General features: G+C 42.9%; 1 protein-coding gene across 2 annotated transcripts; it reads left to right on the top strand.

The window, feature by feature from the left end:
- Positions 1-4183: 4183 nt before the first annotated feature.
- LOC122194253 lies at positions 4184-20329 on the top strand. Of its 2 annotated transcripts, none has more exons than XM_042895192.1 (23): positions 4184-4550; positions 4648-4706; positions 4818-4910; positions 6521-6648; positions 7620-7766; positions 8603-8674; positions 9582-9749; positions 9840-9936; positions 10780-10997; positions 12008-12161; positions 13058-13266; positions 14480-14597; positions 15438-15643; positions 16227-16344; positions 16424-16590; positions 16715-16815; positions 16896-17017; positions 17424-17474; positions 17566-17728; positions 17832-17955; positions 18943-19039; positions 19244-19345; positions 19887-20329. In XM_042895192.1, exons 1-22 carry the CDS (start codon positions 4522-4524, stop codon positions 19324-19326), a joined length of 2724 nt encoding a protein of 907 aa, XP_042751126.1. In that variant the 5' UTR covers positions 4184-4521; the 3' UTR covers positions 19327-19345; positions 19887-20329. The 2 variants fall into 2 exon arrangements, with proteins under 2 accessions (XP_042751126.1, XP_042751125.1); XM_042895191.1 differs by having other exon boundaries at positions 4186-4550; positions 17566-17749.
- The last annotated feature ends 1378 nt before the right edge of the window (positions 20330-21707 follow it).

Genomic DNA, 21707 nt, shown 5'->3' with positions numbered 1-21707 from the left:
GTCCGAAAGATCTCAAGAAATGTTAATTATATATATTTCCTTCCCGAGATGTCTGTCTGTGAGGATAATTTCTTAGTCTCCAAGGTACTCAAACACTTCAGTGAAAGCACAACCTATCCACTTAGGCAGACAGAGCTTTCCACCTCTAAGACCCCAGTTCTGCCACAGGTAATATATGTATTTCCCTGAAATAATCTCTAGCTAATCCAGTGTGCCACTGCTGAGCGCTCCTCGGGAGGAGGATGACAAGCTCCAGCCTTAGGCTGCCAGCTCCTTCATATTGAGACTTTGCAGCCAGCTCCAAAGACAACCACCGTGCCGGCATCGCAGGCGCAGTCAGAATATGGATGGGGTGCTCCACCTCCTCCACCTGCACAAAAAGTCACACGCCTTCACTGGAAAAGAGTCCCATGCAATCAAATACCAGAGGGAGGTGGGGGAAAAGTCAGACAACTTAAATAGATGGACCAGATTCCAGTAGGCTCTGAGGGTCACTCCATTCAGGGTCTGCCGGAGGGAAGGTGGAGCAGAGCCATTCCCCCAGGGAGGGTGCCAGCTACTTGCTTCTTGTCAATTAATCCTGGGGAGCAGAGGCCGCGGAGAACACCCAGCCAATTGTAAATGTGGTGATGGGGCATTGGGGGCATATATATGCATCATTAGTCATCCACAAGAATTTTGTTTTTGTAACCTCTGCATTTTTATCTGTCACTTCTAGCAATAAATATGCACTCCCGCCAGTGATTTGACATTACACTTGCTTTGGATGGTTGCCTTTCCCAAATATTAATAGTAACTCATTGTGGACACAGCATTGGTATTTAGTTAGATCAGACCAGCTTCTTTTAAAAAACAACTTTTTGTATAAAGAGAACAGATGTTTTTAATTTACACAAAGAACAAAAACAAAGTTCTATTGTTCAGTTACAGTGAACGCAAACATTACAGGCGCACAGAAATTAACACCAACAGCACGTTAAAAAAAAATTAAAAGTCCATCATTGTACAATCTGCTTATAAGTGTTTTTTCCACCACTTTAACAATTTAGTGGCATGCAATGACAGCAAGTGTTGCTTTCTGGAGCTCATAAGAATTTGAGTGTGGTATATTTTGAAAATAAAAATGGCTTAAACACAAGGGCACTTTCTAAACACACATTATACAGACAATAATATGAATAATAGTTTTATTATAACAAATGGAGAATGCAAACCCTCATAGGCCAGGGTATAACCCAGCTACCAGCTCATGGGGAAAGGAAGAAATTACCTCCTTCAGCTTATTCTGCAATTGTTCCTTACAGGGGATGCACATCAGAGTAAGGCCTTAGCCCTCTGAAGCACTGTGTGCACACGAATATAGGCAGAGTACTTTAGCTGCATCAACAAGGTTACCTTAAGGTTCTATATCAAGTTAAATGACTACTGCACTTATATGCTGTTTTTCTCCTTAAAAGCTCTTTGACTGCTCCACAAAGAGCATGCAGGGCAGAGCTCAGGCACACACTCCTGCTCAGGTGATTGAGACTCCCCAGAGAAAAATGCTTTCCTGCAGCTGAAGGTTGCTTGCACCTCCCTGCATCTCACCGAAAACATGTCCCAGACATAAAGCTGAGCATCAGTCCCATTCCTCATTCACTGAATTTCTGATCTAGATATCGAATTCTTAGCTTACCGCAAGGTATTCCATTCAGAAAGATCTCCTTCAAAAGATTTCCCCCATGTCTCTCTATTTGGTTATCATGCTTTGGGTTACCAAGAGGGCAGCTATTTCTCCGTTCAGAAACACTGAAGTAGTAACAATTCTATCTTTATTTCAGATATACCAGTCTTAAAGCTTCAAGAGGACAGGAGAAAGATTTCTTATCTTGGGTTCTCCCATCTCAATGTAGAAAAGATTCTGGTACATTAAAACCTGGTACAGTCTGGTACAAGTCGGAAAAAACACAGGTTTTAGGGAACCTGCTTTAGCAGGAGGCTGGACTCGATCTCCAGATCTTCCAACACATACAGTTCTGTAAAAACCAGACTTCACACCCTTCTTTCCCCATTTATGTTCAACATTTTCTTTTTGTCCAGCAATAAATGCCATTTAATTCCATTCTACACTCAAGTATCAGACTACTAAACTTACCTAAAAGCATCATATGGGATCTACTGGGGGGGGGGGGGGAATATTTCTTACATCCCAACAAGTTGGGAATAAAGTTTTAATTAAAAGACTTGTGATAGAAAAATGGAAAATTCTTAGGGATTCCAGTGCCACAGAACAACAGAAAAACCCTGTGACTCAATGGGTCAGAGCCTTTTTTCACCATCAAAAGCAAGCTTATCTGGGAGAGGTGCTATATGTATGCTGCTCCAAGTGGCCGTTTTTAAACTTTCAATCACATTATATAATGCAGAAGTTCCAAACCCATACAGGAAAGAAAGAAAAAAAGAGACAAAAACAAGAGAGAAACCAAAACATTACATTCAAACAGTACCTTTCACTCAAAAGAACCCAAGACATGAATCATCTTATCCACCACAGAATGCCATCATCTCAGTGTCGAAACACAGCAGCTGTTTATTATCCTAAAAGAACATGAGGATGGGTGCTCTTATTCAGCCAGAACAGCAAGGAAAACTGAGTAGACAAAATATAATAACCTGGAATGCACAAGCTTATCCTCCCTACCTTAATAATGAGTACCAGAGAGACTTTAGGGACCACAAGCAGCCTCCCAATGCTAACAATGCTTTCTGCAGCAGTTAAGTGATCCTTGGAAGCCAAAACCATTTGACCTGGACTTGCTTTGCTTTGCTTGGTTGACAACGAGGCCAACAGCTGGCTATCGCACGCTGACCACAATTACTATGTCACATCCAAAGCTATGCCTGCCATATTTAGGACCACAAGTATTGCCAGAAGCAAAGTAATCGTGGTGCTCTGAGTTGTCCAAAGACGCAGAAATTCATCTCCCCACCGCTTGTGCAAAGAAGGCAGCTAATTGCAGTTGTGTACCTACCCTGATGGCTGGCTGTTCATTAATAAATTGCAAGCATGCTCTTTCAAACATGGCTCCCTCAGACCTTGACTCCCAGTATCTCAGAGAGATGCTACATGGCTCTTGGAAGTGGCTTATCAGAATTGGAACGGTTTGCTATCCAAATATACTGAAGTTTTCACTCAAAAATCAAAATCTCATTGTTACACCACACTCATCACTGTGGTATCTGAGCACTGCCACTTCCAGCCGAATTCAGCCGCAGCTGGATTCAATGAAGAGTCACTCTGAGTCTGAGGACACGGTGTTACCGCAGGCCGGGATCACACGGCGCGTTCGATGCGAGCTCACGAGAAGTTCGCTGCAGAAGTCGGACTTCAGGTCCTGCTGAACGGGAAAGAGTCTTACGGCCAACGGGCATTCATTACAGGACTGCTGAAGCCCCAGGGCTCTGCTCCAGAGCACTCCTATTCTACTTCCCGCTGTATAAAGTGAGTGTATGTATCTTGCAGGGTGGCTGTATGGTTCTGCCGTTACTGCCGAGGTCCACTGAGCTAGGGGGACTAATGGGAAAATGGCTCTGGTCTGAGAGTGGACATTCTTGCTGGCTTTTGTTGACCCCAAAGCAGTGTGAAGCACTCCATAAAAACAGTCCCATTTCCTTAGCACAGCTCTGCTTACACATTAGAACAGTAAATTAAGATTGGTTGGGTAACACCAAAATGGAGACAAAAAGGTAATTGAACTCTGAATGCCCTGTATTCCCCACCTCCCCTTACCACATCCATGCCACACAAGCTGTATTTCTGCCTCAGCCTTCCTGCTCCCCTGGCATGCTCCCATCTGCCACAGCTCCCACCGGGAGCACGGACTTTCTCTTCCCAGGCAGTAAGTTTGGCCGTTTACAGACCTGTACATGGTCTGACTGATCCAGTGATAGCAGAGCACAAGATGTTTGCAACAAAACACTGTCCAATAATCAAACAAATCAAAGGGCGAGCTAACTGGATCCACAAAAGTGAAGAGTGTGGCTGCCAAAGAACTGCTGTTATCTCTGGCATGGCTGGGTCATTGGGACATTTCACAGAAACAAAAATGTATTTCCTGTATAGACCCAATTAAAATATCTCCGGAGACATGTTTCATGTGCACTTGAGACCTGAAGCCAAAGCTACTCCACTGGCTTACCAGGAATGAGGTTGCTTTGAAGGGCCTGAAGGAAAGCCGTGAGCACCCCCTGCTGCACTCACTAAAGCTGGGCTCAGCAGCAGCCCCTGACCTTGGGACTCCTGGCAGGAGGGTGCTCTGCCCTCCCAGGGGCTGAGCAAGAGGGACGCTGCCTCCTGCTGCCAACAGTTCAGATAACATGGGAGGGCACTGCAGCATTCAGGGGCTGGAGGAGACGGCGCAACCTCTGTTGTAAAAGGTCAGATTTACCTTTCCCCCTGCGTCTGATTAAGCTCCACAGCTGGATTAGTTTCCTTCACAGTCAGGAGGACTTCGCTGCCCATGCACAGGTCTCTGTGGACTGATGGAAGCTGTGGGTTACTCGTTATGCAGGTACTGAGGCTTTGGTTGCTGGTTCCTTCATTTTCCATCTTGATCTTTTGTTTTTTTATTGCTCACCCCATTGTTTGCACATATGTTTACACTGCAGGATCTGGATGCTTTTCTTGCTGTTCTGTGTGGGACAAGAGAGGCAGATGGCTCCCCCAGGTTGGTGAAAGGATAGTGGGAGAAGCGAGGATGGTCATTTCACTTGTAGGAAGTAATGCCTCTTGTCCTTCAGTCCCACTGGCTAATCTGCTCTCCATGTGCCCTCACCAGGTTTGGTACAGAGCAGTTGCCGCTCCAGAATTTTCTGGATGAAACTGAATAAACTTTTGCTCCAGGAGAAATTTTTCCAGCTGGAAATCAACGGTGAGTCATAAGGGGCTGCCCTGAGCACCGTGATGGGCGGGGAATCACCTGCACCATCACCATGCATGTGATCTGGATTCCGCTGCCATCTGTGTCGCAATTAGCTGCTCATTTATCCCAAAACAACCTACCTACACCTAGCCTCTCACACTTCAGTCTGGCCAGCAGTCCTACTGGTGAGCAAAGCTTGTATCTGCAGTCACAGCCCCTTTGCCCCTTACGTGTAGCTTGCCAGAGGAAAGATGGAAGGATGGTCCAATGAGGAAGGACTGACATTTGGATGTCATGTTTTTCTCTGCTGAGACTTTTCACATCTAACGAGGGAAACTAAGATGAAATTGCAACTTGGATACATCCTAGACAGCATAAATGACTATGGCAGTATTGCCTGGGTAATACTTAGAAAACACTCTCAGTGAGAGCTGAGCAAGAACTTCAGCAAATAAAGGATTTTTTTTCTTTTTTTTTTTTTTAATTCAGCATCACGATATTAGCAAACTGTCCTACATCAAATCGAACAAATGGTCTCCATTTTGCTGAGGAAAACAAAAATCTACTTAACCAAGATGAAAACCAGAAAATGTTAGCATTGAATTGAACAAAGTATGCAATTTGACCCCAAAACAGATTTCTTTCTGTTGAGATCAGTCCACTTTTTCCTGGGTTGTGAGCTTTTTTTGATTGATTTGGAGGCAGAACTGAAAAAGTCAAGTACAGCAAGGGTGTGGAGAGAAGTGATAGCTTTTATGAGAGCAACTGATATTGCTGGAAAAAACATACAAGCCTTCAGGCACATAAAGGTTGTTTGTTTCTTCCAGCTCTATCAGTTGGTCTCATGAAAGCTATTTTCTCCTCTTCCAAAATTCCTCTCACTTATCTGCTTAGTCTATCCTGGCTGCAAGAATACATCTACTGAAACAGCAGTTATTAGTACTGTTCGACATATAAAGATGACAGATAAATCTTGAAATTACAATGACAGCTAATTAAACCCTATCTATTTGTACAGATTCTTGTGTCTAACCCAAGACCAAAATAGCTCCTTAATCAGAAAAGCAGATAATTAACAGAATATGATGTCGTTAATTCTACCAGCATCAAGAGCTGAGCACAGCCAGCTCCCAATGTGCCTATTACTTGGCTCTCCCATAGGCGTAACAGCACACAGCATCCTGCCAAGATGAGCAAACCTGACCCACTCGTAGAACTGCCTGTCCAAAATGCATCTTGAGGATTTTTAGAAATGTATGGCCTGTAACTCTTTTTTTGAGAGTAAAATCAGGAAAGGAGGAACACATGTGATATCTTGGTGGAACTCGGTAACAGCGCTTCAAGAGGGCTGTGGCACAAGCTTCTGGACACAGCACAATGGGCACTGAAGTGTATGCATGTAATGTGGGTGAGCATGAGACATGCCAGACTATCACATGCTCTCTAACACACACCAGCAGAGCTTTGCCAGCTTCTTAACAACACATGTTGTTGGAGCACACCCAGCCCAGCTGGACTTCTTTTCTGAAGAGAGCAACGTGAGGAGGACTCAGTTCTGCTCAACCCACTGCTTTCAGCTTTCCAATCCACATGTCATTTCCCAATGCCCTTTTCTGTAGATCCTTATGCTGGCCCCGTCCTGCTGGATGACAAACTAGCATCTCTCTGTGGCTATGTCCTGTCAGAAGATGTGTGGGGCAACCCCGTCTTCCGCGCCTCAGTGCTCAGCTGTCATGTGGCCAATGAGGTAAGACCTACAGATGGGCCTAAAGCCACTTCAGATGGTACATCTTCTCCAGCAAGGCAAGACTGGGACATTATATAGCATTCCAACAGCATGTTTGGAGAACCCAAGAAGTATTGAACTTGAACTAGTGTTGATGGTGTGTAGGAACGAATAGGCAATGGCTCTTCAGTATGATGTTTGTTCAGTGTGACTGACATGGGATTTCCTCTCCCCAAGAAATGACAGTGTAGTGCTGCTGATAAGCTGCCAGCCTCCAAGCATATCCTCGTTACTGCTGTTTTGCCAGAGACTTTCTTGAAAACCTCTCTGGAAAGAAGTAGGCATCTGCTTGAAAAAGCAACATTTGCAGTGTGATTCTGGCAGATCATTTTCTGGCTTAATTTGTGTGGTAATGTGCCTGTTAACACATGCCTAGGGACGTAGATCACACACATCTATTAGATCCAAATTTGCCTGGTGTAACTTTAGCCATCTGAAAGATAACGTCTGGTCTAAACTAGTTGTTTATGCTTCCACAATAGTCAATGGAGAGAATCAGGCATCTCCGGAAGGTGATTCACTCCTTCCTAAAATATGTATAAAGTTTAGCCTGGATTTCTAATTTCTAATGTTAGTCAAAACTAAATAAACCTAGAAACAGAACATACCAGAGAAAAACCTTCTTATCTTGCCCGCATATTTTCTGGCTTGTCCTGAAAGCCCCACAGAGAAAATAAGGTAAAAATGTATGGGGAAATCTTATGTTAACGTGAACAGGGGGTGTACACTGTGTTGTGCAATGACCAAGATTTTAAGACTTAATTTTTTTTCGGGAGGGTTTTGCCTTTGTTTGTGTTTCTGTAGATAAATACACTTCCATGTCAGATAGAAGCATAGCCCATGGCTTCACGTTCAGCTCCTGCAGGACTGAAGGATCAAGAAGACCTTGTAATGGAGCTAGTCAAGAGTGCTTTACCTCCATTTTCCCTCAGGCAGATGAGCTGTTTTCACTGACTGTGAACATTAAGGTCTCCTCATTTGCAAGCATGAGGGCAGCTGTGACCTACACCTACCCTATGTACTGCTCCTACTCTTCCTGGGCCTCGAGAGAAATTGTGTGTGAAGAAAACTACATGGAGGTAAAAGTTTTACCACTACAGGCAAAGCCACATCCAAGCTCTCTCCAAGCACAGCAACCTCCACAACCTCCCATCAGACATAGGTTGGGATGCACGCTGCTATTCAGCATAGGCTGCAGCTGTGGATGCTTATCAATAAAATATTTACCTACCACAGGTATTTACATGCAGTGAAAATTCAGAGAAGTATACAGATGCTGTAAGCTTGACTCTATAAGAAAATCAGCAGTGATGCAGCCTGACCTATTCATGGCAATAATTTCATGTTATAGAGTGCTGCAGCACAAACAAGGATGTTATTCTTCTATATGAAATATTAAAACCTGGAAACCATTGCATCATGCAACTCAGAGGACACCCCTTGTGAGCTAGAGCCTGCCTATTTCTAGTTTTGGCTGTTCAACCTTCTATCAGCATTCCTGGGTACACAGCCTGCATGGGAAGGGGGAACCAGTTCTGTCATAACAAGTTGCCTGTTTCCCTGTACCTTCAGTGAAGAGAACCAGATGCCTCTGGTAGTCTCTACAGAATGATTTAGTCTTCGGCTTGCCAGTTATGAAACAGGACCTTTGATTTACCTGGTTATACACAAAAGTACTCCTCCTTTTGTACATGAAACACTAAAAATGCAATGGTTTTGACCTCCAGTTTAAAGTCACAGAACTTAAAAGAGTGCAGAACTCTTCAGGACACATTTTAATCACCTGCAGAGAATGCAACTTGCTAAATCCATACAGACAGTGGAAAAGAAATTTGAAAATCCTCTACCTGCCTCCTATGCCTATAATAATGCTGAAGATTTGCTTGTTTCCAAATAATAACTTCTGTGTTCCCAGGTGTCAGTGAAGACTGATGTCCCTGCAGTTTCAAATGACTACACCGTAGCATGGATGTCAGCACTGCCAGAGGTATGAAGGAGTCTTTTCTAGCAGCTTCTAGCCTGCTTCTTCTTGGTAACCTCATGAGTAATGCTCAGGGCACAACTCCCATCTCTGTCAAAAAAAGGGATACAACAAAGATGTCACCAAGTACTCAAAAACGCTCTCAAGTTTTCTTAGAGATCTAGATTGCAAAAAAACACTTAGGAGGGAGACCAGAGCCATTCGCTTCTTATGTTTGTGGAAACTGAGTACAAAACAGACAAAGGTAGGCAGTTCTTCATGCAATGGGTAGAGAATCTGTCAAATATCCTGCCAAAAGATGTGGCTGCTAAAATCTTGCTTGGTGTCAAGAGTAGCCTGGAAACGTTCATATAGGTGAAATCCAATAGGACATACAAAGAAGCGACAGAAAGCTCAAGAGTCTCTGAGCTGAAAATAATTTGAGGCTGGAAAGTATAAGGAGGCAAATCTATATGCTTGTTCTATTTTTCTTACGTTTCACTTTCTTCATGTGGCCATTTTTCCTTTCGGTTACCTCCCACACCCCCACCCCCTCACACACACATGGATACCCTTCTAGACCACAACAGACATTCATCTCATCTTATCTTTGACACAGCATGGCCACTTTTGATAAAAGGTATTCTGTCACATGACTACTCCACTGTTCCAATATTTGACAGACACAAAGGCAATCATCTTATTAACTGTGCAGGCATTTTTTCCAAGGGGATTTGATCAAGGGCAACAATGAGAGTTTCTGATAGAGTTGGTATGGGACTATCTCTATAGAAAATTCCTTAGTTTTTCATATATCAAGCATGTTTCTTGTCTGGGTGGACCAGTAGTGTCCTAGTGATAAAACAGATACTACAACATCACAACTATTTATAAGATAGACTTTGATCTGATGCAGCTCATCTCTCTCTTGCAGACTCAGAATGTTGCATACCAGGTATGGCAACTGATGTTTGTTTCTCCATCAGGGAGAAAGAGAATACTGGTAAGCGATGCAGCAAAACTGGGCTACAGCTTCAACAATACACTTTCCCGAGTGTACCTCCGTGCTCCCTACCACAGCAATGAATCTGAAATCAGTGTGGTGAGTTGCTGCTCTCACTTGGAAACAAAACTGAGTTCTTCCACTGCCTCCCTAGCACATCAGTTTGTCTTTTTTCCTGTATCCCAACAGGTCGGTGGTGTAGACATGAACATGATCACTTCCACTTCTATGTATAGGCAGCGGTGGTTACTTTTGCTGATTGACATGACAGTCTCCTGTCCTCTTGGTAAGGTTTTCTTCCATGCTTACCAAAAATTACTACCTAAGTAGCTAGTAAGAAACACAGTCTCCCTGTTTCCCTGTGACCTACTCTTTAAGAGAAGAGGTTTGCAAGCTTCTCTCTGAGCAGCATGAGCTAAGAGTCCATGGCCTTAGTCCTGAACAAACATGTTTGTTCCCTGCTATGACATTACTTGTGTTCCTGGTGCACTTTTGGCCCCTAGTCTAGTCTCTCAGACTCCCGCATTAGAGCTGGAGACAAATAAAATTGCTGCAGAATGGCAGGGAGCATTCCCTGTTCTAACCTCAGCACCTTTGGTTCTTCACTGTCAACACAACTCCATCCATGGATGAAGCCCTGTCCTTGGGACTCACCTAGACCTCTTCTGTAGAGATGTAGAGTTAGTCTGGCTTTTTGCAGAACAGAGGTAGCTGCACCTTCTGTCTCTCAGCTCAGTCTGAACATAATTTGATCAATCAGTGAGGAAAAAGGATATTGTAAATTGTCACAACCGTTAAGCCAGTATTTTTAGGAAAAAAATCCAAGCAAGTGGCTCTGTGTCCTATTCCTTTGCCAGTAAAGCAAAATTCTGGGACAAAAAAGACAACAGAGCAGATAAGTGGGAGCATGACTGTCAGTAATTAATAAATTAATTGCTCATTTGAAACTGGTAATTGAAGTCTCGTATGGCAGAAAAGCCATCCAGGCTTTTCTACAAGGTGTTTCATTAGTGAAAGCTGTGGAAGTGTTCTAGTGAAAAGGAGTCAGGGAAAACAACCACTGCAGAGGCAAGGCTCACTAGTAACTCCAACTGCCCGGCCTTCTAGGACTGTCTATCTAACTCAACAGATGGTACCAGCTTCACTGATACTACGCTGACATGGACTGTACCAAGTATTATCCCCACATTAGTGCTTCAAGAATCCACCTTTTTGTCTAAAACCATTCTAATGGGAGTCGACGGCCAATATATAGTAAACCCAGACAAGAACAACTACTTACTGGAGCACAACAAGACACATATTGGAGTAACTATTCCCATTGGAGCAGAAGGAGGAAAACTAAAGGTTAGTATGAACCTGTCACAGACTAATACGTTTTAGATGGATGATGCACCACGGAGAACATTTCCAAGCCATGTTCCAAAAAGTGATTGCTGTTTAAAATTCTCAGATACAAGCAATACCAGAAGACTAGACACTCCCTCTCTGTGTCTCAAAAGAACTTTCTCAAAAGTATCTCTGATTAGAAAACATGGTAGATGCAAAAGACTGTATTTTCCTGATAACGTCTATGCTAATAAATTATAAGGAATTCCTGGGCACTGCAGTTCAATCATCTACATTATTACATTAAGATCTGGTCCTGGAATATTTCTGGCCAGGTCAATGAGCAGTTTCCCAGACAACTTCCATGCAGTCACCATGAGTGAACACGAAACAGGGTTCACTGCCAGAACATAATTTGGGCCCAGCCACTTGTTTTGGACATAGTGTAATCTGTGTCAATCTATAGTTACAGGCACAGAGGCAGAGACCAAAGAAATGTTAAAAGTAAAAATGGAGCTGGCAGTATTCTCACAAGATTCTTGACTAGTTAAGTTATGAAGGTGACAGTGGTGTGACTTTGACTTATCCTCCTCAGCAGTTAACTTTTTGGTGTATCAGTGGATACTTACATCACCATGGGCACAATAGCACCAAACACACTTAGTCTGAAGAGCTGCTGAAGCGCTGAAAATTTTTCCAAGCAAAATGGGACAGAATGAGAGACACAACTGATTGCCCAGTGACAGCTAAAAAAGAAAATACATGCAAATACTAAACTTATTTACTAAATTTACTGAGGATGTCCCAGACCCAATACTACCTTACTAAGGATCTCAGCAGCATGTGAGGAAGACATGGACCTGACAAATGGGCCAGGCAAAGAAACAAGATCCTAACATAGCAAAATCCATCCCAAACTTCCCTACAACACTATTTTTCCTTTCTAGTGTAAGAATTTAAACCTTATTCCATCATTCCTTCATTGAGGCTTTGACTATGGAGGCCTAATCACAGATTTTACCTCCTAGAGTTCTGTATCTGGCAGTGTATATGGAATCATTTACAGCATTGACTTGTTCTTGGAGCACACCTGGACAGATGCAGACTGGCAAATCACTAAGTATACTGTCATCAAATCCATCACTACACCTTTCATGCCACAAATACCAACTGTTATCAACAGTAAGTCATTCTTCCCTTTGACTTTCCCACTGTCATCCTTCTGCTGCAATATGTGTTGCTCCATTCGACCTTTGCTACACATTGATATTCGCCAGAATGTTCTCAACTCCCACTTCCAATTTGCTAGCCAAAGACAAGATTCGAGGCATTAAAAAAACAAAATGAACCTTTAGCACGCATAAGTGTACCATTTATCCCCTGTCTTTATGAGATGAAACGACAATTTTAAGTTGCTGATAAGAACATTTCTGTCACTCCAACCACCAGATTTTTTTCCAAGAATAAAGATCTAGAGTAAAGATGTTGCATTATGCAATAATCACACTGAGGGGAAGAACTGTCTGAGGCCAGTGTCCACGAATGGCATTTTCTCCTCAAACCAGCTTGCATTTGTTACCTGAAAAATACTGAAATCATCATGTAAAACAGTGGTGCAGAAATGTTTGTGTTTTTTTAAATGATATTTTCCAATGCACTAAGGCACTAGACATCTTTCAGAGATATTTGGATAACTGATACTTAAAAGAAAATAAATTTTAGAAGAGCCCCTTAGCATTTATTATCATAGTTTTCCCCTATTTTATGCAGCTGAAGTGGATTCTAGATTCCATGGCTGAAAAGTCATTGCATGTCATAGTGCACCTCTAGAAAGTTACCGAACCCGCTTTCTGTGAGGTTGTATATATGTATATATTTGTTGTTAATCTCTCGCAGCTTGAAGCAATTCCCATGTACTCAGAGTATTTCAGATCTGACTAGAATACAAACAGTCATTAATCAGGGCCATTAAAGAGATGGCTGTTGGCTAAGTTTCCTGGAACATGAATGGGAGGCCACCCCAACTGTCTTAGTTACTTGATCCACATCAGCAATTCTTTGGTGTTCTCTCCCTACAGATACTCTGCCAGAGGAAAAGATATTTAATGTTGCATTTGGACACTTTCTTCCTGATGTCTCTCTGGTGGCAATAACAATAGGAAATGTGCCATTTACCCTCAGAGAAGCACAGCAGCATGGGTATAAGATCTATGAAACTCCTTTTTCTAATGGAACGAAAGAATTTATCTTGGAAGTCTCCTTTGATGATCCATACGTTCTAAAGGAGGTAAGATACAGTAGATCTCTGCTGTGTGGAGGAAGTAGGGCAGTCCTTTTGCTGAACAATTGCCTGTCTCTTATTAATCAACAACCATTCTTTTATCATTCCTTTATTATTCCTTTATTATTCCTTTATTAAAGGTGTCAGTGATTCTGAACTCATCTGAATTAAGATTAGAGATTTGCCTGTTGCATGTTGCTCTCCCTAGACCTCTGCAGCATCAAGTGCAGCTAGATAGCATGAAATATGACTTCCTTTAGTGTCTGTCAGCACAGTTAATTTCCAAGCACAATGCTGAGCAGGAAGAAGTTTGTCAAATCTCTGTTAAATGCTGCCCCTTGAAACAGGAGTCCCTTGGAAAAATAAATCAATTACTACAATCCTGCAAACCAGCCATTACCAACATCCAGTGACTCCCAAACCTGCTTTTATGCAGAGCCATTTGCCTGTTGGCACAGGGCAAGCACCACACGGATAGGTACAGGCTGACTTGGGTTATTCTATATGTAATTCTGTTCAGCTTCAGACCGTTTGTAATCTAAATATTTCTAAAAAGTATAAACTTGCAGAGGGAATTCAGCCTCTCATTTTAGTGGGAGGATGCTGAGCTGCACCTCTGCCACCTTTCTGACCAAATCACGCAGAGCTGCAGTGCTATTTTCTGTTACAAGGAACAACACTGTGAATGCACGGGATCTGGACTTGCACAGATAATTTCAGACTGCAGTCAAACCACAGTTAAATTGCATTAAGGAGCAAAGGAAGCCACAACATTTCGTTTCATACTTCTTTCAGGTTGAACAGCAGGTTTAGCTTCAGGGGCACTTTTACTGAAATAAATGAGAATGTTGAGAAATTTCTCATAGCACCTCCTCATATCTTCTACCTTACCAATTAATCATTCTCCTGCATTCAGACCACAGTAAAGATAAGGATTTGGACCCAGACCTCCCTCTTTGTGCTCTTTCGCTAGCAGGCTTCTGCCTCCATTTTCTGAGCAGCACTATATTCTCCATATTTATGTTTGGCCAACAGAGCTGTTGAATCCAGTCCAGATTTCTGAATAGTTTTAGGCCAACTGAAGCAATGTTTTTGGAGAAAAGCTGTTTGTTAGGGAGAGGAGAGTGCTAGAATGATTATTTAGTGCTGCTCAGGGTATGCATCTCTGTCTGCGCTGGAAGCCATTGCTACCACAGCCTTATACTTCTCTCTCTTTCAGTATGTGAATAGAAATGAAACAAAATATACCCTTCTTGTTAACTACACCATAAGCGTGGGTCCAGAGATGATACCCTATTATCATTCTGCAGAGGTGGAATGTGTGATTGCAGATATTGGTAAGTTTTGCCACAGTATTGAATGGTTTGCATCAACAGCATGGATGATTTTCATTGAATTCACAGGGGAGTTAGGCCGAGGATGAGAGCTTTTGGGAAAACCCCACCCTTCAATAGCTCATTATTGGTAACCAGGCCAACTTGCTGCTTTTCTGATGGCAGCTCTTCTGCATACTGGCAAGACAATCTGCCCTCGAGACACTGAGAGCTATAAAAACCAGTGTGTAAAAGTAGTTGGCTAGCAAACTCAGCGAACAAGATGCCTCATAACTTGAACATACATCTACTGGCAAAACTTTCAGACATTGCTACGAATTTCAGTTTGTCCTCAAATGCAATTCTGCCTCTGTGTCCAGGACAAAATGCAAATAAATTGCTGTGAACTCCAAAGAGAACATTTCTATAAAGAGAAAATCATATGCTACGAGCTGAATTTAGCAGCTTATTGAAACAACCAGGAGGTCCAGTTGGTATTTTTTCAAACTTCTTAGATTTTGGATGTCCCAAAGGTGACAGTCTCTTCACTGTCCTGTTCCATCTTCAAAGTTGATCTGAGCTCAGCCTAAAGAATACTGACCAAAAAAATCAATTTACATACGTAGTCCATCTTGCATTACTAAACAGGGAGCAATCCTGTCAGCAAGCTGGCAGGCCAGGGCTAAAGTATGAGGATTCCAGATCCTGCTGACTGTGAGCTGTCCACAGCTCAGCCAACAACCATAGGTGATGCCAATACATGTGTGCACTGCTGCAGTGCCAGTGCAAAATTGACAGATACAGATCTGTGCCTGAGGCAAACCCTCATTCACTGCTAACTCTTTATCCCACCTCCTCCCACAGAAATACCAGAAGCAGTTGGTTACTGTGACGAAGAAAACCTCTACCTGATCATTCCTGGTTTTGGCCTGCACCAGTACTGGAACCTGTACCTTGGCACCAAGCTTCTGAACAGGCACACTGCACATACAAATGGGTACCTGACAGCTACCAATGCTACTCATCTGATCCTGCAAATACCTCTGTTTGCTGTGGGAGTCATCTATGAGGTATGTGAACTGTGTTAACAGCCTTCTTTAAAGCATTTAGGGCTGTTTGTCCACACAGATACAGTTACACTGCCACAGTGCCACAGTATAACGGGTATTGGAAAACCTGTAGAGGGGATGACTCTAAACCGGTGCAAGGAGGACAAGAGTTACCAACGCAGACTCCTCTGGTAATGCCATGTGTTACATGATCTGCAGTGCTAATGCTAAAAGATGTGCACCAAGTGATCAAAACAGACTCCTCAGTGTTAATAGTAAGAAGAGGCAAAATGTCCCTTCTGCGCAAAGCCAAAAACTGTATTTCAACATAACTTTGATGCTCCTTTTAAAGGAACGTCTTGTAGAAATGTTAAAATTGATGTGGTAGTAAATATCTGGAGCATTTTACAATAATCAGACAAAATTTATCTCTCTTTGACAGTGACAAATTAATTCATAACAGAAAACTCCTGCCTCCATCCTGCATCAGGCTTGAGTTGTCACACTGACATAACTCTCATGACTTTTTGGTATTCAAATGGCACAAACTAAAGAGCAGAATTTTGGCCTTAACAGGAGATCTCTTCCATCCCCTCCTTCACAGGAAGTGTCCTTCCAGAAAATTAAAGCAAGGTTTGATGTTGCCCTAAGGAAAGTGAGAACCATGGAGACCTTGCAGACATTCTCTGTTAGCTGCAATTTTAATTCCCCAGCATTTATATGTAAGTTGTAAAAATGGTCAATCAACAAAGAGGTCTGTACTTCTTCCCTTGAGTTTACAACCAACTCTGATTTTCTCAGTATGCTACCCAGATGGTACTGTAATTCTATCAGCCCAAATGAAGACAGTTCCTGGCATTGATATGAGTAGAACCCAACTAAGGGATAGCTCATGCAAGCCTAAAGAGTATAACAAAGAACATGCCTTCTTCAAATTCCATGTCACCACCTGTGGCACTTCAGTAAGGGTAAGTCTGTGACCAGAACAAATACATCTGCTGCAAGTCTCTGTCTCTTCTGCATTTTCTCTTTTGTTGCCTTGCCCCAGAACCCGAGAAAATCTGGTTTTTAATGAGCTTCCTATATGCACAGTTTGAAGGTGATCACATTGTTTATGAAAATGAAATCTCTTATGAGAAAGAGATTCTTCCAGGACAAAGCCAGCCAACAATCACAAGAGATCCAGACTACAGGTAGGAGCAGCAACTGCTCAATGACAACACACTTTGGTGGTGGAAAGAGAACACATACATTACTGTTTTTCCTATTATAGTTTAACAGTCTTGTGCTACTATCGAGCAAAAGAGACAGTGATGCTAGGTGCCTTCATTAGCAAGCCTTCTGCATCACATCCCTCTGGCTCTGGTACAATAGTGCCAAGGTCAAATTCTGCAGGTAGGCAATTGTCTTTTTTCTTTTAATTAGCTTTTTACTCGGGTAGAGAGAGATAGGACAAGGGGGAATAGTTTTAAGCTCAAGGAGGGAAGGTTTAGATTAGATGTCAGGGGGAAGTTCTTCACAGAGAGAGTGGTGAGGTGTTGGAATAGGCTGCCCAGAAAGGCTGTGGATGCCCCATTCCAGGTTGGATGGTCAGGCCCTGGGCAGCCTGGTCTAGTACCAGATCTGGAGGTTGGTGGCCCTGCCTGTGGCAGGGGGGTTGGAATTGATGATCCTTGGGGTATCTTCCAACCCAAGACATTCTATGATTCTATTATCTTCCTACAATTTGGAACTTCTGTGACTTTTTCACTTGTAATCTGCTTTCTACTAAAGAACATCACCAACATTTCCTTATCTGCAGTACACAGAAGGATAAGACAAGCTCTGAATGTAGTTTCAAGAGTGTCCAAAAGTAAGTCTTCAAAAAAAAATCAGAAAAACTCCACATGTGCTTTGATCTTAAAATTTTAACCTACAACAAAATCCCCTGATGTTTTCTCAAGGTGAATCTTTTGTGGATTTCTACGAGCCCGATGTGGCGATACTCAAGCGACCCACAGAGCCTGTGTTTCTCGAGGTGGAGCTGAAAGATGAGAGCCCTGATGCTGAGTTACACCTGGATAACTGTTGGGTGACAGGGTCTCTAGATTTCAACAGCACCCCAAGGTGGAACATCACTGTGGATGGGCAAGTAGTAACTGAATGACCAATGTGTTCATCAGAGGAACTATGATTTCTTCTAGATCTTTTGATCTGTTCTCTCAAATAGGTGTGAGATTAATGGCAGTGAGTATGTTGCAGAGTTCTGCTCAGTAGCTGCTAGCTCTAGAGTGAGACACCCTTCTCATTTCAAAAGGCTGGCAGTAAGGACCCTGACACATCGACTGAAACAGGTAAGGTTAAGTAAAAGGCTCATCTACCATTCATGGACCCCATCTGGAGTACTTCTTAAGATCAATTAAAAACCCAGCCAATTTAAATACCTCACAGAGTTAAAACCTATCCAGCGTCCAGCCCAAGTAGCCTGACTGGAGTGTAGATTTAATTTAGTTCTCTTCTCAAATCCCCTCTGTAACATGATTCCAGTGACTTGAAATTGGACAGTCTGGAGTAAACAATGAAATTTGGTATGTAAATATGATTTTTATATGGTGTTCTTGAGATTTTGTAGGGACATATTCACAGCACTTCAACTGAACATGTCTAGAACAGAAAACTCAACTTTTACACCATAACATGCAACAGGAATTTGACCCTGTCATCTCTCACCTGCCAGTCAGACATCTGCTCAGAAGCCAGCCCAGTAGGCAGGGAAGCAGAGGAATGTGTGTCTGGCCTTACATTTTGGAGAATCTGTTTTCCTTCAACATTGTAAGAAGAGCAAAGAAAACCCAGGACAGTTAACTGGGAGTGCATTGTACCTCGGGTACCCAGTTGAGTTGATTCTAGCTCAAGTCATGGCAGCACCACTGTCTAGGCAGCTTAAGCACATGATTTTTTTACTTGGCCTTTTTTGAGTTGTTCAACTTGTGAACTTGCTAGAAATGAACATGATGCAATTCTGGCATGTGCTACTTCCTAAACGGGCAGCTGCATCTAGCGCAAGATTGAGTTTCTGTCTAGCTTTAACACTCAGCCTCTCCGAGGCTCATGAGGTTTTCACTTCTCTCATCTCAGCCTCTCAGTTACCAAACTGCCTGAGGGCTTCTTTGACACCAAATTTGAAATTCAAAGCAGGTTCAGCTAGAAGGTGTCATATGCAAGTGTTCAGACAAACCTGAGTCTAATCAGCTGTAACTTCTGCAAAAGGAGAACAAAAGGCATAACAGTGCTCTGCAAGAGAGATCTCATGTGGATCAAATGGTTCTGCTTCTTCTCAGGTGTATGTGCACTGTTCAGTGGCAGTCTGCTCTGCTGCTAACACACTGCCTGGCATTCCTTGCAGAGGACAATGCAGCCCAAGCACAGAGAGGAACGGTAAGTGCTCAGGAGAAAAAGATCCTTAGCAAAGCACTCCTGGCCTGATGATTTCAAGGGATTTAGGACTCTTGATTTTGGTATCTGAAATGTCTTCAATATGGAGTCTGTAATGTTACCTTGAGCTCATAGTTTAATACATTAGCACTGAAGAACAGCATTTATATGTTCTTGAAAAGATACACAAATACGTGTCATTCTCAGCCTTTCCAGGTCACAATTCAGCCCACCTCCATGGTTATGTACTTGCTGGACCAGTCTGGATTGTTGAATCAGACCTAAGATGAAGCACATAAACTGAATTTGGTAAGAACGCTTGGCCCTGTGCCCTCACTTATGTCACCTTGTTTTGAGTCACTTGATACATACCTTGTCTTATAAGACCTTTCTGGGACACTGTCTCCAGCTTGGTTCTGCTACCTTTTCAAAAGCATTTGGGATAAGAACTTGGGAACAAGCAGGGTATGTGGTCTCCTGGTTTACGCTTGAACCAATAAGAAAGGAAAGGAGAGCTACCTGCCAAGCAAAACACAGGTGGTACAGCTCTAGAGAAGATGCCAGCAGTAAAACATGGTATGCTGGAGTCAAGCTGTAGAAGGCAGTTTTGGAAACCTGGAAGATGCTATTTCAGCAGGTTTTCAACTGGACTGCCTTCAGCAGTCATCGGGATTGAACTGAAAGAAAACGGATTCAAAATATTAAATACAGAGAGTAACAAAACATCATTGCATCCAAATCCCCCCAAAATGTTAGGGCACACCCCATAGCTTTGTCTGTCTTTAGAGGACCAGAGCTATTCACCGAGTGCTCCAGCTTCACTCATCACTTTGCTGTGTGTCTCCAACAGCATTCAAAGGCTCTGCTATGCCGGCTACTCTCTCAACATGCATCCAGACACTGAAGCTACCTCTCAGTGATTACAAAACTATCTTGCTTGAAGTGAAAAGTTCAGACTGTGGGACTCAGGACAGTTCTACAACACTGGAAAGTGCTAAGGTCTGCCAACAGGATTAGCAAATGTAACCTGTTGTCTCTCTGAAGTGACTACAAAAGAAAACTTACCAGAAAGTAACCCCAAGCTTCAAAATAACACTTCTTGCTTCTTCCAGCTGTTGAAATATGGACTTGCAGATCACGAAAATTATTCTTCCAGCTGTTGAAATATGGATTTGCAGATAACTAAATTTATTCCAATCCTGATTATGGCTGCTTCTTGAAGTAACTGCCAATTCCTCCATGTGAATGTAAAGTGAAAATCTGAAAAGTCAAATAAAAATACATACAAACTAATGTAAGCACAGAACATCTCTTTGCTAGTTTGCAACAGCAACCGTCCGGTGTACTACCACTGGCTCCAAAGAGTCAGGCAACCTGCAACTTAGGGCTTCTTCCACATGCAATACGGTGTCATAACAGTTGTTTTTTGATTATAATACTGCATTGATCTTAGCTTCTTGGAAGCTTGTTAGTTCCCTGCTTTTGTCTCTCCTAACTCCAATGAGGGAGAACAGATGCTCCAACATCAGGGAAATGAACAACTCATTTGACTATTTATTTTCTTTGAGCACAGAAAACATTTTTTAAGAGAATAAAAAAATAAGAAGGGTTATTTTCCAGAGATCAAGGACAGAACAGATACGTAATCACCTCTAACTCATTCTCAGGTCGTGCCTACACTAACTGAAGGTAGACTGCAACATGATTCGGTGTTCAACAGCAGCAGAGATGTGGCAACTGCACCAATGCCAATTCAGACTAACAACACACACATGAGTAGTGTCCTCTGGGTTTGTACAGCTCATGCAGTCTGATCAGTGCACAGACGTGGATGCTTCCCTCCCGCAGCAGCCCGGCAGATGCATTCCTCTCTGCTGTACACGCACTGCACTCTGCTGTCCGGAGCTAGCACTGCACAGCCCAGCTGGTCTACCACACGTTCTTCAAGGCAACGCAGTCCCCATTTTTGGTGCTCGCAGTAGCAAGCTCATCATTTTATCTTCACCTAAAAAGCACTTTGAAATATGTAAACCAGGGCTGAAAGTTAAATACCGATGAGTAAACACGAGCTCTCCTTTTCCCCACCCACAAGGGACACCATCTGGTTCCATGCAGATGTGAATCATAGAATCGTAGAATAGGATCATAGCCTGGCCTGGGTTGAAAAGGACCTCAAAGATCATCTAGTTTCAACCCCCTGCTATATGCAGGGTTGCCAACCACTAGACCAGGCTGCCCAGAGCATCAGGTCCCCTGAGGTTTGCTGTTTGCTCCCTATGCATCTCAGGAAAACTCCTCTGCAGCAAGTGGAATAACCCACATAACCCTTTTGCCCTGGGAAGCCAGGAAGCAGTCCAGCATTGCTCCCTACTTGTGCAGCAAGCACCTGGCCAGCAGGGAGATAATTCCCTCCCTGGCAGGCTGGGAGGGGACAGCAGGAGGTGAGATGCACCTGCATTTCTTTTTCCACAAGCATTTCAGGTTCCCACATTTACAGAGATCCAACAGAGGAATTCCATACTTTGCTTGCCTCTTCCTAGTCTGGTTGCTCTTCTTGGCATACAAACTTTTTAATGCTCAATCATAAGCATGTTGGGTTTATGCACTCAGTTTAGACTTGAGTGCATCCTTCCAACACTGTGCTTTAGTCAAGCACCCAGCCCTTCCAGCA

The sequence above is a fragment of the Lagopus leucura genome, unplaced genomic scaffold (genome assembly GCF_019238085.1).
Source record: "Lagopus leucura isolate 7727_CA_CO unplaced genomic scaffold, USGS_WTPT01 Super-Scaffold_73, whole genome shotgun sequence".
Taxonomy (NCBI): domain Eukaryota; kingdom Metazoa; phylum Chordata; class Aves; order Galliformes; family Phasianidae; genus Lagopus; species Lagopus leucura.
Note: the sequence above shows the minus strand (reverse complement) of the source record. Positions and strands in the feature narration are given on the sequence as shown.

What these genes read in the sequence shown, in the direction of transcription:
- LOC122194253 (XM_042895191.1), top strand. Translation starts at nt 4,522, where the DNA reads ATGGAAGCTGTGGGTTACTCGTTATGCAG. An exon ending in ATGAATCTGAAATCAGTGTG is followed by an intron (nt 9,750 to 9,839) that starts GTGAGTTGCTGC and finishes GTATCCCAACAG; the next exon opens with GTCGGTGGTGTAGACATGAA. An exon ending in CTGTGGGAGTCATCTATGAG is followed by an intron (nt 15,644 to 16,226) that starts GTATGTGAACTG and finishes CCTCCTTCACAG; the next exon opens with GAAGTGTCCTTCCAGAAAAT.